Genomic DNA, 14569 nt, shown 5'->3' with positions numbered 1-14569 from the left:
CGCCCGCGTGTTATTTTGTCTGTCACAGAAAAACTTTATCGCGCGCGTCCCTGTTTCAAAAACCGGGATAAAAACTATCCTATGTTCTTTCCCGGGACTCAAACTATCTCTATGCCAAATTTCATCAAAATCGGTTGCGAGGTTTAAGCGGGAAAGCGTAACAGACAGACAGACAGACAGACAGACAGAGTTACTTTCGCATTTATAATATTAGTTGGGATGGTGAGAAAACAGTAAAACAGGTCATGCATCATCCAGAGGTTTCAAAAGGGGATCAATATCTAAGGGATCAATCAAGTAAATTATAGTCAAAATTGTAACTGCTACTGGGCCACAGTTCCAGGTATCTATTTCCGGTCATGTCATCTCGTTCTATCGCAAAGAATTAGCATTTGGTGAGAGCGAATAAAAAAACGGAAATGGATAGCTGGACCTAGCCTATTGGTAAATAGCGCGAAAATTTAACCATCAGTCATCGGGTTTTGAACTAAAATTTTTCAGATCAGTATGCAGTATGTATTTTAATTTAGGTTAAAAAAATCAAAATATTACTATTTAAAATACATTTTATTTAATAGAAACCCCCTTCTGCGTCAAGGTATTATCTTCGTATGTTTCAAGTACGTCAGCCAAATGCTCATTGTCCCTGGGTTTCTTGAACTGCCGGCGTTTTTGTGAGACCTTCTTCCTTTTCGGTACAGCTGGTTTCCTAGGCCCGTGGTCCTGCATACTTTTGATGCCTTGTTTCTCGAGATACTCCTCGATTTTCGCGTCGTCCATAGCATCGACGGCTGTAGCACGCCAGAGTTTGACGAATTCTTCGTCAACCTAAGTAAAAAGTAAGACTGATTTTATATTAATGTTAAAGATAATTTTGTACAGTAGGTACTTTTAATAGGTCAAACGTGTCATGATTGATATACCATGTTAATAAAGCATTATCTATATCAACTTTTAATTGGTTTTTAATTATCTTAATAACCAACCATTAGTCATTAAAGGACAACCACCTCATTTACAAAAATAATCCAGCTCTAGTTTGTTTGTAAAAAGTAAAATATTTTTGACAAAAGATTAAATACTCACATCTAAAGTTGCAGTCTTATCATTGTAGAAAAGTATTTTCTTCTTATCAGTAGGTCTGGTTATGTACAAAATTTCTTGAGCTAAGCTTTTGAGGGCCCTCTCACAGTGAGGCAGAGACTCCTGGACATCCTCTAGTAAGATGCCTCCAAGTCCTTTTAAGTCTTGCTGTTTTAGTAATCTGAAAGGTATAGGAAGGATCCCATAAATATAACAAGTTTTTAGGAATAATGTAATGTAATTTAAAATAATAAAGGATAAATGTGTATTATTACCTCAATAAGGACTTTTTGTCCTTAATTTTATACACAGGCTTAAAGTTGTACTTCCCATCAGGTGTGCATTCTATTTTTGGATTATTTTGAAGTGCCTCTGTTTGTAACCACTGAAAAAATAACATTTAAAATCATTATCAACAAGAATAGAGGTATAGTGGAGTACACAATCATCAATTTCTTATCAACCTTAATATGGCAGTGGGAATAAAGTTCCCACCATATTTTGAACTTTATTCCCTTGTATCAAGCTCCAAAAACAATGAAAAATTTGGACTTCTTATGCCCGTTAAAGGCAAACAATAATTACCTGTTTGACTTTGTTACCAACGTCCAACTGGTTGGTTTCGTCGAGTATGTCGTCCAATGTGAGCGGGTGGTCATCCCCTTCTTGGTGCCGTGACCTCATGTGCCTGACTATCCGAGCAAGTACACCAAATCTGTACGATGAACTGCCAGCCATTGTTTTGTAGCTGGAAATATAAAAGTTTTAGGTGAAACTTATGTAAAAATTATACAACTTTATAATTACAACAGGAGATTTATTGCTCTGTATGTTGGTGGTAGAACTCATATAGGTACTGTTATAGGAAAAGCAAAAGAAAAGGACTGAGCACGAGCAGTGTTAAAACAAGAAGATTATGAAAATCTATGTTGGTTTAGATTTATTATAGAAAATGCATCATTGACTGTTTAGATTTATATAAAATTTCTTTTTGACTTACTTTGACGCATCCAGCTTGGGCCCTGCGCTGGCTGAGCTGGATGATGAAGACTTTGACTTCTTTTTGCTGTCATCTTTGAATTGGGAGTCATCTCTTTTCTTCTTTTCAATGCTGAAAAAAACATTAATTTTTAAGTAGGTCTGTCAGTATACAGTGTGAAATTGAATTTGATTACTTCTTTGTAATATCATAATGTAGAATGACTACAATTATTTGTTTGAGATTTAAGCAGAGATTTTATTGGAAAATAAACTACATACATCTAAGAGAAATAAGAATTTCCAATACTTTTCAACTTTAATGATCAGGTAGGCAGATTCAATTAAGTATTATTTAAGTGCATCATGAACAGTCAAATACCAATATTCAAGTGTTTATTACTTCATACATCATTAAAAATACAATTAAGATTGTAGAAGTAGGTACAACAGGATGGTATTATCCAATCCATTCTTGGTGAAATCCACTGGAGTAGTTCCATTCGAGGGTGTCGTATGTTAGAGCGAGAGAAAGTACATAATTGGGCCCAACAAAGCCACCAGTCGCGGCAGTGTTCCATTGGTGACAGAACGATGTAGTATCGTACCTCGGTGTCGCAAGTGCCTTCTTCTTAAACGCCTCCCGTTCCCGCAGCAGAGCCGGATCCATTGTTTTAAACAAACACACAAGTCACAAAAGGTGAGAATTATAAAAGTTTATTTATTTATTTTCAATTCATTGTTTTTGTCTCACACTTCCGATCAAAATCAATGCTCAATAAATTTGACAACTTTGACATTGACATTCACGATGTGACGTTGACGTATGTTTGCTTTTTTTATTCGGAGTAGTAGCAAAGGCATTTAAGCTTATTTTATCATTTTGTTTGTTTGGTATCAGAATAGTATTTTATTAAATATTAATTGAAAACAGTGAAAATAAAAATATTTAGGTTTCCTTTATAAACTAACCTGCATTCCCTATAATTTTAAGAGCCGATGGGCCAATCTAACCACAGATGAATCTAACCGAAACCGGGCATGCATGCATGATTCATCATCCATTGGCAAGTCGAAATACACATTCAGAACTGAACAAACAAAAAGTAAGTTCGTGTCTGCTAGCTATCTTTGTTTGTTTGTTTAATTTTTAATTCGGTAAGCGAAGTATTTATTCAGTGTTTGTTGATACCAAACTGGCATAGCGCAGTGGCGCAGTAAGTCCTTGTGCGAAATGTGTCCCGGGTTCGACGAATATCGACTTTAATGATTTATGTGGTTTTTTGTTAGGGGACAGCTAAATGTATTGGAAATTTTCACACTTTACTCGGTTTTGTTTCTTAATCTTTGTGATAAAGTAGGTATTTAATAAACACTGTGACAGTGTGACTATATAATAGTAGTCTTTGGTGTGACTTGTACACTGTGTACACAGTAGTTTACATAAAAGTTGCTTCCCTAAAATGTCCTAAACACGTTACACGACATCAAAACTCGTTCGTTCGTCTTTATTGTAAAGCTACCGCGAAGGATGGAAGTGGATGAATATATTAGACCGTTTACTATGTTCCGTAATATGTATTCGGACGGTGTCGTTTAGCCTACTTTAGCGTGACTAATAGACAATAATGTAACAGTGACCAACCAATTTAAAGACGTTATGAAGCAGTATAGGCAGGTTTTGTTATCGCAACTAAGTATTACAAGTTTACAACTAGGTACCTAAATACATCAATATTTATCTTGAGGTGCCGTCGCTGAGGTCGCTGTACCTACATAATGATACTTTCTAAGTATTAATAACTACATTGAATGGATTGTAAAAAGTCAATGCAGGATTTCAACTAGGTACACCTGAATACGTGTGAAAATGTAGTTGATCTAACAATACAAAAACAGACTTAGGAAGAATACCCTTAGGCTTGCTAAATAATTTCTAGGAAAGGACTGTGGAACTGTGTGGGCAACCGTCAAATATCCTGCTGATAAACATTGTATCAGGAAGTTAGGGCCGAGCCACAAATTACGATAGGCGGCCACGATAATATTTAGGTCCCTTCCTACACTTTGTGCAAAGTTACAATGCAATGCTACTTTGTTGATACATAGACACACATTTTTAAATGTAGCCCATGTATAGTACGTTACTGCTCTGTGGGTTGTCTGGAAGAAATCGCCTTTGAGAAAAGAAAAGCAACGAATGTTGCAATAATGTAGGTATACCTACCTACCTAACGTAAGAAGGACATTATCTAGAATTTTCATGGGATTCTCCAGTGCGGTATTCACCTTCCCCTTCACATGTCTTCCGATTAAGTAATAATTCCACGAGAGACCTTAACTTTTGTGATGATATGATGGAAAACACTAAAATCGGACGGATTTTGCGAAAACAATCATCAAAATAAGTAATTAGCATATGATAATTAGTTCGACACTCGACGGGTGTGATGTGTGTGATTACTTCATTATCTTTATTCAATGTTGAATAAAATATTGGCACTTGATTTAAGTCCTAAAACGTCAAAAAATTCAAAGGTAGACGCTCCTGGTCTCATACTTTACACATGGAGCAAAGTGTTGAACTATTGAAAACTACTGAAAATAATTTCAAGAATCATTGCCTAGATATACTTATTCGTGTTAAAAAGGAGGAAAAATTTAAGAAAACCACACGCAGTCTTGGAAGCAACTCTTTCATAAATTCGCGAAACTTTCATGGCCCTCAATAACATCGTTCTTCTGACACGGTTTTGCAAAATGTATTTGTTAGCTCTTTCTCGTTACTTACAAATACTTAATACTAGTTTTAAAGTTTCCACCTGTCTGTGAGATGGCTAGCTAGTCTAAAGATAGTGTTGTTCGCGGTTTTTCCTCATGTCCCGTTATGAGGTGGGAATATCTCGATATTGCTTCGATAACCACCGGTCATTATCGCCGGTGTCACTGGCATTATCGGCGCTAATAAAAATGTCAAGAAGCAAACAACGAAACAAGTTTGGTCGCCTCAGCCGCAAATGCTGCAGCCTTAATGCTGTGACCTCTGCTTAGCGCGGCGGACGTGTCAGGTGAGTTAAACAGTGAATAAATACCACTTTTATCCGCGTATGAATCGATAGCAGTGGCGGATTTACAAATTTGCCGCTAGTAGGCCATTCAATTTTTGCCGCCCCTACCTACTGACTTTTGAAATTCAATACGTTAGTTTAATCCCGTTATTAGTATGATTGTGAACTTAATGATGTTTCTGTCAGATACTAGATTATTATTGCAACCCGCTATGTAATGAAGAGTTTAATGTTGACCTAAAAACAGCAGTATGTACTAATCCTAAGGTGGGCAAAGTCATGACTTAAAAGTACCTACACTATATGAACACAGACAAAATAATGTGTGGTCAGTAAACATTGTTTTTGGTAAATATTTTTATTGGACTTAACAGTTTCAGTTAAATTAATGGTGACAGACAATGAGATCAAATAAGTTTTACATTATTTTCTTGCGAGATTTTAAATTTGCAAAATCATTAATTATATCGACGTATGAAATCTTTTTCATAAGTTCTGACTCTATGCACAAAAGAGATAAAGCTAGATAGGCTAGAACAATTAGATTTTAAATCGGAAATAATTCCTACAAAAGATTTTATTGCTTTAATGGCTTCATTGGTTGCCCATTAAGACTCTCCTAGGTTTTCGACTTCGACGGAGTTGTGCTTAAGTGGTGGGGGCCCCCGAAAGGGGCGCTTTTTAGGTTTTCCAGTTATACCGCGTAAAGGACTTACCCTATCCAAAAGTGGTCTTCCTGACGGTTGAAGGGCATTTAATCTTGCATTAAATAAGACAAAATTCATATGTTTTGGACAAACCGTTCTCGTGCAAATGTTCGGCAAAGTAGAAAATATGTGTATAATTAATGACCCTCTCCACGACCAATGGCTCGTTACCCGTAGGCTCCCATGCCTTGTAAAGGGTCGCCTTAACCAGCGTATCCCTGTCAAGGCTCACGAGTTGGATTCGCTTATCCTTGTTCGTCCCAGCCGTTCCTTAACTGCGGTTGCTGCACCTCTTCCTTGCACTCTCCTAAACGACTCTGTGTTACCTAATGTGGCTGCCCCTCTTCCTTGTACCCTCCTGTACGATTGCATTGCTTAGTCATATGCCTGATCCAAGGTTCGACGCCACAAAATCAACTTCGTACGCGTGAAAATAGTTTAAATACTATTTTCCGTGCTTGCAACATTTTTCTTTACTGCTTCGCCTCTATTAGTCGTAGAGTAATTGTATATATCCTATAGCCTTCCTCAATTTATGAGCTATTCAACACAAAAATAATTATTTCAATCAAACTAGTAATTCTTGAGATTAGCGCGTTCAAACAAACAAACAAAAAACTCTTCAGCGTTTTAATATGAACTTGTTGTAGTTGATTTTTGGCGTCGAACCTTAGACCAGGCATACGGCTAGGCAACGTAGTCCTGCAGGAGGATACAAGGAAGAGGTGCCACAGTAGGTAACACAGAGTCGTTCAGGTGAGTGCCAGGAAGAGGTGCAGCAACAGTAGTTAAGGAACGGCTGGGACGAACAAGGAATAGGCGCATCCAGCTCGTAAGCCTTGATAGGGTTACACAGGTTGAGGCGCTCCTTTTCAAGACTTGGAAGCTTGCGGGTAACGAGCCATTGGACGTGGAGAGGGTCATTAATTATACACATATTTTCTACTTTGCCGAACATTTGCACGAGAACGGTTTGTTCAAAACATATGAATTTGGTCTTATTTAATGTTACCTTATGAGCAGAGTATACTCTAATAATCCAAAAACTCTGCAGCATTCATCCATCCTGAATCCATTTTGAGGTAACTCTAAGGGCTCCTGCACACGACGTTGCCACCGCGCTGCCGCCGCGCCGTCGCCGCGCCGCTACACTGTTTATACGCAGCGAGTAAAACCTCCGCCGCGCCGCCACCGCGCCAACAAAGCATAATTTCGCGCGCGGCGGCGCGGCGGCTGCGCGGCAGCGGTGTTCACGCGGCGCGTATAATAAGGCCTCAGCCTCGAGTTTAGCGGGCTGCGGGGCGGTAGCGGCGGCGGCGCGGGAGCGGGGCGGGCAACGCAGACCCGTTCTCGAAACAAGCGGGCAGCTCGCGCGGCGCTTTAGCGGCGAAGTGTTGTGTTCGGGGTTGTGTTGTCGAGATATTTGTTTTTATTCGCAAACGAAATGTCTGAACAACGGCGACAATTTTATTTCGATTCAAATTTATTCCTAACGCTCGATTTATTGTGGGCAAAAGAAGGAGTGTGCTGCCCGCTCGTTGCCCGCTCCCGCGCCGCTGCCCGCTCGTTGCCCCCTCCCGCGCCGCTGTTTTCGAGAACCGGTCTATTTGATTTTACGCATAAGATCCTGCCGCTCCCGCGCCGCCGCCGCTCCCGCCCCGCTGCCCGCTAAACTCGAGGCTGAGGCCTAAACAGTGCAGAGCGCGGCGACGGCGCGGCGGCGGCGCGGTAGCGGCGTCGTGTGCAGGAGCGCTTACGGAAGTTTTCCAAAATGTTGATGTATGTTGACCGAATGTTGTAAATGTCAAGGGAATCACATAAAAGATAGTAAATTTTAAAATAAATTGCACTAAATTCCTTGAAATTGCAATAGCTTAAGTTCTACAAAAATGTACAGTTTTCGTTTCCTTGAATTTTCAAAAGTAAATTTTCTTCTGGGCTACCCTGTAAAACAATACTTACACGAAGTTGTGGAGATTATGGTGCTCGTGCTAGGCTCCGAAGATCATGTGTTACTTAAGAGTTTTTTATTTTATTTTTATTGAAACGGTATTGGAATATTTTAAAATTCATGATCAAATAAGTACCTAAGTATATATTACAGTGCGTTTATTAATCGTTTATTTATATATGGATTGTGTAGGTATACGTATAATTATATTTTTTTTCCTGTAAAAAAATTTGCTAAATTTGCCGCCCCTCTAAATCTGCCGCCCTAGGCACTGGCCTACTTGGCCTATTGGTAAATCCGCCACTGATCGATAGTATTTATCGTATTGGTTAAAACAAGCTAGATAGGTTTTAAAAACAAAGTCTGTTTTTTTATTAACAAAAATAGTAACTACACACAGATCCCATTGTTTTGATGTTGTTGAACACATAATCAAGTAATTAGTAACGCCAAAGGATAACAATAAAGTGGCACGATCTACTAATAATAATGTACTATTTAGTTATCTATCTATTTCGTAAAATCGTACAAAACTGGTTCATAACTTAAGTTAGGTATGTGTTTAATCTAATTTTTATTATGTTAATAACGTAATAGGTATTATTTACGATAAACAATTAAAATAATGTCCATAAAATGTATTTTAACTGTGTGATTTCTCCTGTAGGTGAATAAATAGGAAAACTTTATGTACTTACCACCTACACCTAAGATAACGTTGCTTCTTAGTAACAATGAAAAGTTCTTTCCTAGGTACCTATATTAAACTTTATGTTCCTTATTGACTAAAACAAACAAAAGTCTTGTTGGTAATCTTGTTATAACCCACTTTAATTTGATAAAAACACTTCGTCCGATAAGCAGATGAGCGAAGGACGCAGATGATAGGTCAGAGGAACTTACAGGTATTGAATTATTTTATTTGGAGGAACAAAACTTATTACAATAATTCTATTAAAAGAACAAAAAACATAACATTAAATGTCTTAAACCGTAAACCGTAAACGAAGGTGATAATAACCTCGTGTACCTACCGATTAATTAATACAAACGCGATTGTTATATAGGCAGGAAATAACAAAGCAAACAAAAAAATGTTGGTAGAAAAAAGGTTGACACTTAATGTAAATACGGATCCAAAAACTTCATAATTTTTTCAAAGATTTGTGTCCAAAAAATCCAATTTACTTCCGCACAGACCTGAAAAATTCTGCCAGACATTCTGAAGCTGAAACACGCGTGAATAATGAAGTTGGGTTTACACTAGCCACATCCCTTCGGACCTATTTGTTACGCGGTGGGTTACACCAGACACAAAAATGATTTTTTAATATTAAATTCACATCGTAACGGGCTTTTGTAAACGAAGAAAATATTGATAACATCGTAACTTATGTAAAGATGGATCAATTCGACAAAGCTTCGTAATTTATGAAAGGGTTTGTTTCATCTGAAATTGTCAACAAGCCGTTCAAAATTTTGAATATATTCGAGTACTTAAACTATACGTCATGTGCGCTAACATTATTTTAATTACAAAAACTTTTGAGAGCTAAGCGCTCAAAATATTGTTAAATACATCTTTCTTATCTTACGGGAAAACGTTCAGTCCTACAGTTTTCTTTCTCAATGCACGTGTGTTCTGCGAGTGTGATTCATTCTGAATTAATACCGCGTGCAAGCAACGCATAAAATTATCCGCAAATTAAAAAGCGCAGACGTTGCTAGGTGTAGCTAAAGTTGGTATCTTACAGTGTTATAACTAGTATTTTTTCGATTGTTACATTACTTACTTGACGATAACAATACCGTTGTAATATATTATATGTGCTCCGTCAGACTAATACCTATTTAATTTGCTTACTGTATTGCTTTCTCAGTCCTATCTACTTGTGGTCCTACAACTCGTATTTAACATTATCTAAAGATGAGATAGATAACTATAGTATCTCTATCTGTAATTTTTTCAAAGTGACTCAAAAATTTCTAAGGGTGTGTGAATTGAACGTAACCTACTGGGTAAGAAAAAAATTGTCTTTGATACATTCATCGATTTCAACACATTTTATGAATTTCAACAATATCAAAAATAATGATTCATGACGATTCTACGAATTTTTAGGTGATTTTCAGGCATTCGCCGAAGACCATATATTATCTAAGTTTACCGACACTAGTTAAGATCACACTTCTAGCCTCTTGATTGGGTCTTTTTATTATCCTTATAAGATCCTGACCTATTTCAAGATATTATGACTTTTGCGGTAAACAACATGGCTTGTTAGAAAGCCTATCAAAATACCAAGATATACGGCAAATAAGTAAAATTAAATAGGGTTTTTCTTATTAGCTCGGTTAAGACTTGCACAGTTTATGTTATTTTCCTAGTAATAGGAGAAAAGCTACTACTAATAGGCTAGTTCCCTAAAAAAATTTTTTTAGTCTGTCAATTTTAATATAAAAAAATATTGAACACGTATATTTTTAATTGTCAATCAAACAAATAATTATAAAGTTATAGTGCGTTGAAGTTCCGCGCGACGTCACAAAGTGCTGCACTTTTAGGCCTCAGCCTCGAACTTAGCGGGCAGCGGGGCGGGAGCGGCGGCGGCGCGGGAGCGGGGCGGGCAACGCAGACCCGTTCTCGAAACAAGCGGGCAGCTCGCGCGCGCGGCGCTTTAGCGGCGAAGTGTTGTGATCGGGGTTGTGTTGTCGAGATATTTGTTTTTATTCGCAAACGAAATGTCTGAACAACGGCGACAATTTTATTTCGATTCAAATTTATTCCTAACGCTCGATTTATTGTGGGCAAAAGAAGGAGTGTGCTGCCCGCTCGTTGCCCGCTCCCGCGCCGCTGCCCGCTCGTTGCCCCCTCCCGCGCCGCTGTTTTCGAGAACCGGTCTATTTGATTTTACGCATAAGATCCTGCCGCTCCCGCGCCGCCGCCGCTCCCGCCCCGCTGCCCGCTAAACTCGAGGCTGAGGCCTAAACAGTGCAGAGCGCGGCGACGGCGCGGCGGCGGCGCGGTAGCGGCGTCGTGTGCAGGAGCGCTTACGGAAGTTTTCCAAAATGTTGATGTATGTTGACCGAATGTTGTAAATGTCAAGGGAATCACATAAAAGATAGTAAATTTTAAAATAAATTGCACTAAATTCCTTGAAATTGCAATAGCTTAAGTTCTACAAAAATGTACAGTTTTCGTTTCCTTGAATTTTCAAAAGTAAATTTTCTTCTGGGCTACCCTGTAAAACAATACTTACACGAAGTTGTGGAGATTATGGTGCTCGTGCTAGGCTCCGAAGATCATGTGTTACTTAAGAGTTTTTTATTTTATTTTTATTGAAACGGTATTGGAATATTTTAAAATTCATGATCAAATAAGTACCTAAGTATATATTACAGTGCGTTTATTAATCGTTTATTTATATATGGATTGTGTAGGTATACGTATAATTATATTTTTTTTCCTGTAAAAAAATTTGCTAAATTTGCCGCCCCTCTAAATCTGCCGCCCTAGGCACTGGCCTACTTGGCCTATTGGTAAATCCGCCACTGATCGATAGTATTTATCGTATTGGTTAAAACAAGCTAGATAGGTTTTAAAAACAAAGTCTGTTTTTTTATTAACAAAAATAGTAACTACACACAGATCCCATTGTTTTGATGTTGTTGAACACATAATCAAGTAATTAGTAACGCCAAAGGATAACAATAAAGTGGCACGATCTACTAATAATAATGTACTATTTAGTTATCTATCTATTTCGTAAAATCGTACAAAACTGGTTCATAACTTAAGTTAGGTATGTGTTTAATCTAATTTTTATTATGTTAATAACGTAATAGGTATTATTTACGATAAACAATTAAAATAATGTCCATAAAATGTATTTTAACTGTGTGATTTCTCCTGTAGGTGAATAAATAGGAAAACTTTATGTACTTACCACCTACACCTAAGATAACGTTGCTTCTTAGTAACAATGAAAAGTTCTTTCCTAGGTACCTATATTAAACTTTATGTTCCTTATTGACTAAAACAAACAAAAGTCTTGTTGGTAATCTTGTTATAACCCACTTTAATTTGATAAAAACACTTCGTCCGATAAGCAGATGAGCGAAGGACGCAGATGATAGGTCAGAGGAACTTACAGGTATTGAATTATTTTATTTGGAGGAACAAAACTTATTACAATAATTCTATTAAAAGAACAAAAAACATAACATTAAATGTCTTAAACCGTAAACCGTAAACGAAGGTGATAATAACCTCGTGTACCTACCGATTAATTAATACAAACGCGATTGTTATATAGGCAGGAAATAACAAAGCAAACAAAAAAATGTTGGTAGAAAAAAGGTTGACACTTAATGTAAATACGGATCCAAAAACTTCATAATTTTTTCAAAGATTTGTGTCCAAAAAATCCAATTTACTTCCGCACAGACCTGAAAAATTCTGCCAGACATTCTGAAGCTGAAACACGCGTGAATAATGAAGTTGGGTTTACACTAGCCACATCCCTTCGGACCTATTTGTTACGCGGTGGGTTACACCAGACACAAAAATGATTTTTTAATATTAAATTCACATCGTAACGGGCTTTTGTAAACGAAGAAAATATTGATAACATCGTAACTTATGTAAAGATGGATCAATTCGACAAAGCTTCGTAATTTATGAAAGGGTTTGTTTCATCTGAAATTGTCAACAAGCCGTTCAAAATTTTGAATATATTCGAGTACTTAAACTATACGTCATGTGCGCTAACATTATTTTAATTACAAAAACTTTTGAGAGCTAAGCGCTCAAAATATTGTTAAATACATCTTTCTTATCTTACGGGAAAACGTTCAGTCCTACAGTTTTCTTTCTCAATGCACGTGTGTTCTGCGAGTGTGATTCATTCTGAATTAATACCGCGTGCAAGCAACGCATAAAATTATCCGCAAATTAAAAAGCGCAGACGTTGCTAGGTGTAGCTAAAGTTGGTATCTTACAGTGTTATAACTAGTATTTTTTCGATTGTTACATTACTTACTTGACGATAACAATACCGTTGTAATATATTATATGTGCTCCGTCAGACTAATACCTATTTAATTTGCTTACTGTATTGCTTTCTCAGTCCTATCTACTTGTGGTCCTACAACTCGTATTTAACATTATCTAAAGATGAGATAGATAACTATAGTATCTCTATCTGTAATTTTTTCAAAGTGACTCAAAAATTTCTAAGGGTGTGTGAATTGAACGTAACCTACTGGGTAAGAAAAAAATTGTCTTTGATACATTCATCGATTTCAACACATTTTATGAATTTCAACAATATCAAAAATAATGATTCATGACGATTCTACGAATTTTTAGGTGATTTTCAGGCATTCGCCGAAGACCATATATTATCTAAGTTTACCGACACTAGTTAAGATCACACTTCTAGCCTCTTGATTGGGTCTTTTTATTATCCTTATAAGATCCTGACCTATTTCAAGATATTATGACTTTTGCGGTAAACAACATGGCTTGTTAGAAAGCCTATCAAAATACCAAGATATACGGCAAATAAGTAAAATTAAATAGGGTTTTTCTTATTAGCTCGGTTAAGACTTGCACAGTTTATGTTATTTTCCTAGTAATAGGAGAAAAGCTACTACTAATAGGCTAGTTCCCTAAAAAATTTTTTTTAGTCTGTCAATTTTAATATAAAAAAATATTGAACACGTATATTTTTAATTGTCAATCAAACAAATAATTATAAAGTTATAGTGCGTTGAAGTTCCGCGCGACGTCACAAAGTGCTGCACTTTTAGGCCTCAGCCTCGAACTTAGCGGGCAGCGGGGCGGGAGCGGCGGCGGCGCGGGAGCGGGGCGGGCAACGCAGACCCGTTCTCGAAACAAGCGGGCAGCTCGCGCGCGCGGCGCTTTAGCGGCGAAGTGTTGTGATCGGGGTTGTGTTGTCGAGATATTTGTTTTTATTCGCAAACGAAATGTCTGAACAACGGCGACAATTTTATTTCGATTCAAATTTATTCCTAACGCTCGATTTATTGTGGGCAAAAGAAGGAGTGCGCTGCCCGCTCGTTGCCCGCTCCGGCGCCGCTGCCGCGCCGCTGTTTTCGAGAACCGGTCCATTTGATTTTACGCATAAGATCCTGCCGCTCCCGCGCCGCCGCCGCCGCCGCCCCGCTGCCCGCTAAGTTCGAGGCTGAGGCCTAACGCACTCACTGACGTCACGGGCCTTTTCTTTAGAACTTTGGCACGCTTTATCTCTTTACATTTTCATTAGTTTTAAAAAGTGAAAAATAGGTGTCGAGTAGTTTTTGATAAGCTAACTGAGGGACTAATTAAAACTCTTGCTTTTTTACCCAGGGAACATCCCTATTACGCTGTCTAGGTCTTGGTATAGGCACTATTTCGATATATTTTGTAGTGGACTGGGGTGTTTTTTAAACTGACCAATAAATGCCTGTTTTTCAGATTGCTAATTTCCGACATTTTGTTTCAGGTTACAATGTGGTCCCGTAGGATTCCCCCGTTTATTTTTGGCGTTTTAGTTTTAATACTAAGGTAAGTAAAGTCTATCTTTTATTTTAAATAACATTAACTGAAGTTTCTAAAGGTCTTCTTTAGAAACTTCATTTTTATGGACTTGCTGCTCCCTTCTGGTTTTGGATTAGTAGAAAAACAGGAAAGGTACACTACAAAAGCTTTTAAATGAAAGCTTTAATCACATAAATTACTCGTGTGCTTTCATTGTGAGTTTGGTTGAATGTAGAGT

The 14569-nt window shown here is 37.6% G+C and overlaps 2 protein-coding genes across 5 annotated transcripts in view; one reads left to right on the top strand and one right to left on the bottom strand.

The window, feature by feature from the left end:
* Positions 1–548: 548 nt before the first annotated feature.
* On the bottom strand, positions 549–2760 carry LOC135072390 (general transcription factor IIE subunit 2). Its single transcript, XM_063966304.1, has 6 exons — positions 2670–2760; positions 2084–2194; positions 1669–1831; positions 1359–1468; positions 1087–1264; positions 549–828 (listed from the first exon to the last, which is right to left on the bottom strand). Exons 1-6 carry the CDS (start codon positions 2729–2731, stop codon positions 568–570), a joined length of 885 nt encoding a protein of 294 aa, XP_063822374.1. The 5' UTR covers positions 2732–2760; the 3' UTR covers positions 549–567.
* LOC135072388 (chitooligosaccharidolytic beta-N-acetylglucosaminidase) overlaps positions 2678–14569 on the top strand; it is a 34994-nt gene continuing 23102 nt past the window's right edge. Inside the window, exons 1-2 of one of the 4 annotated variants that reach the window (XM_063966298.1) lie at positions 2678–2761; positions 14297–14358. In XM_063966298.1, coding sequence (XP_063822368.1) covers positions 14303–14358 — 56 coding nt within the window. In that variant the 5' untranslated portion in view covers positions 2678–2761; positions 14297–14302. Of the gene's footprint in view, positions 2762–3065; positions 3168–3197; positions 3220–5022; positions 5130–14296; positions 14359–14569 lie in introns of those variants that run through there. The other 3 variants (XM_063966297.1, XM_063966300.1, XM_063966299.1) reach the window with 3 other exon arrangements.

The sequence above is a fragment of the Ostrinia nubilalis genome, chromosome 6 (assembly GCF_963855985.1).
Source record: "Ostrinia nubilalis chromosome 6, ilOstNubi1.1, whole genome shotgun sequence".
Lineage (NCBI taxonomy): Eukaryota > Metazoa > Arthropoda > Insecta > Lepidoptera > Crambidae > Ostrinia > Ostrinia nubilalis.
The sequence above is the reverse complement of the archived record's forward strand: the minus strand, read 5'-3'. Positions and strand labels throughout refer to the sequence as shown.

Coding starts and splice junctions, on each gene's coding strand:
- LOC135072390 (XM_063966304.1), bottom strand. CDS start 2,731: ATGGATCCGGCTCTGCTGCGGGAACGGGAGGCGTTTAAGAAGAAGGCA. Junction 1,832..2,083: donor CCCAAGCTGGATGCGTCAAA/GTAAGTCAAAAA, acceptor TTATATTTCCAG/CTACAAAACAATGGCTGGCA. Junction 829..1,086: donor ATAAGACTGCAACTTTAGAT/GTGAGTATTTAA, acceptor CTTTTTACTTAG/GTTGACGAAGAATTCGTCAA.